Consider the following 1,865-nt stretch of genomic DNA (forward strand, 5'->3'; position numbering starts at 1 on the left):
CTCAGCTCTGCCATCCCCAGGCTCAGCTCTGCCATCCCCAGACTCAGCTCTGCCATCCCCAGGCTCAGCCCTGGCATCCCCAGACTCAGCTCTGCCATCCCCAGGCTCAGCTCTGGCATCCCCAGGCTCAGCTCTGCCATCCCCAGACTCAGCTCTGCCATCCCCAGACTCAGCCCTGGCATCCCCAGACTCAGCCCTGGCATCCCCAGACTCAGCTCTGCCATCCCCAGACTCAGCTCTGGCATCCCCAGGCTCAGCTCTGCCATCCCCAGACTCAGCCCTGCCATCCCCAGACTCAGCCCTGGCATCCCCAGACTCAGCTCTGCCATCCCCAGACTCAGCTCTGCCATCCCCAGGCTCAGCTCTGCCTTTCCTGCTCTCACCAACAGCCCCTATCAGAAATAATCCCACAGGAGAGTCAATCCCCCCACTGCTCTCCCTCACACTCACATTTTACAGCCCCATCTGCCCGTGTTCACTGGTGAAGGGCTCTGGGGAACAGCCCATTTCTCAAGAGTTGAACTTTCTGCCCCAAAAACTGTCCCAGCCTCACTGCTCACCTGGATGTAGAAGGTCCTGGAGCTCGTTATAATTTCAAAGAGGTTGTCCCGCATCAGGAGGTCTCTAGAAACAGTGAGAAAGAGGCAGTCACACGCCAGCAGTGGACAGAAAACCCCTGTATTTATCCTCATCTCTGGAGYGTGCCAGGGAGAAATGTATTGAAGGCAAACCTTGGATCCCATTGGGATTTTGAGAAGTGTCCAGCTCCCCACAGCTTCAGCCACAAACCACCCAGCTCCACCATCAAAATTAGTTATTAGGAATAAACAGTTCAGAGATATAGCAATACATTGTATTTTTACTTTAGCTGAAGATGTTTGTTTCCTCGGGTAATTTTTCATTTCATTTGATCAGTGTTTGCTGTAATTACTTGTTCCTGAGACACTGCAGCCCCCTGGGCGAGCTGGAGGCAAACACCTCGAGAGCCCCTGAGGCTGGGCCAGCGCAGGGAACACGGGGGGAGCATTACCCAGACTTGACCAGGCACTCGTGGGTCTTGCAAACATCCTTCARGAGGATCGAACGCAGGGGCTCCTTGTCCTGCAGAGGCAAAAGGAGATGGGATGGGCTTGGCTGGGATGTGCCTCCCCTGTGCCAGCGGTACCAGAGCTCTGCAGGAGCTGCTCACCTGCTCACACTTGTAGTAACTGATGGAAAACTCATCCAGAACAAAGAACCGCCTCTTCCAGCTCTTCCTCTGAAACAGAGAAGGGAATGGCTCGGTGTTGAGGACTGCCACTGTGCTGTGCTCCTGCAGCAGAGCACTCCTGGAGCTCCCCAGCCCTGCCCAGCACTCACCACATTGCCCTGCTTGACACAGAAGCCACTCTTGAGCGGGGGTGGCCCGGCGGGCACCTTGGTGGCCGAGGGGGGGATGTAGCTCTGCGAGCGCCGCAGCAGAGGGTGAGCGGCCACCTCAGTGCCCTCCCCACCATCCTGGAGCACAGAGAACAGAGTTACTGCGAGCCAGGACAGCCYGCTGCAGGGCAAAGTGTCCTGACAGCAGCCTGGGTGAGTGTGAGCCATGGGCTACTGACAGTGCTGAGCACCAGCCCTGGGTGAATGTGAGCCAAGGGCTACCGACAGTGCTGGGTGAATGTGAGCCATGGGCTACTGGCCATGCTGGGCACGAGCAAGGGAATGAGCCAGAGCAGAGCTGATGTTCTCTCACTCTGAGCGCTGCCCAGCCCCTCTGGAGAGCAGGGACACAGCACAGGGATGGCACTCACGCCCCTTGCCCGGGGCTGCCCCGGCTCTGCGGGCATCACAGGTGAGTTTGTCCAAAGCCAGAGGTGGGGACAGAG

At 57.8% G+C, this 1,865-nt stretch overlaps 1 protein-coding gene across 4 annotated transcripts in view; it reads right to left on the bottom strand.

Moving 5' to 3' along the window:
* Positions 1 to 1,865, bottom strand: part of PLEKHA2 (pleckstrin homology domain containing A2) — an 11,138-nt gene that overhangs the window by 3,053 nt on the left and 6,220 nt on the right. For all 4 annotated transcript variants that reach the window (XM_057386421.1, XM_057386420.1, XM_057386423.1 and 1 more), the window contains exons 6-9: positions 1,360 to 1,497; positions 1,190 to 1,258; positions 1,031 to 1,101; positions 561 to 624 (exon numbers count right to left, since the gene is read on the bottom strand). In XM_057386421.1, coding sequence (XP_057242404.1) covers positions 561 to 624; positions 1,031 to 1,101; positions 1,190 to 1,258; positions 1,360 to 1,497 — 342 coding nt within the window. The remainder of the gene's footprint in view (positions 1 to 560; positions 625 to 1,030; positions 1,102 to 1,189; positions 1,259 to 1,359; positions 1,498 to 1,865) is intronic.

Source organism: Malurus melanocephalus, unplaced genomic scaffold (genome assembly GCF_030028575.1).
Source record: "Malurus melanocephalus ecotype Western Australia unplaced genomic scaffold, MMel_1.1 scaffold_965, whole genome shotgun sequence".
Taxonomy (NCBI): domain Eukaryota; kingdom Metazoa; phylum Chordata; class Aves; order Passeriformes; family Maluridae; genus Malurus; species Malurus melanocephalus.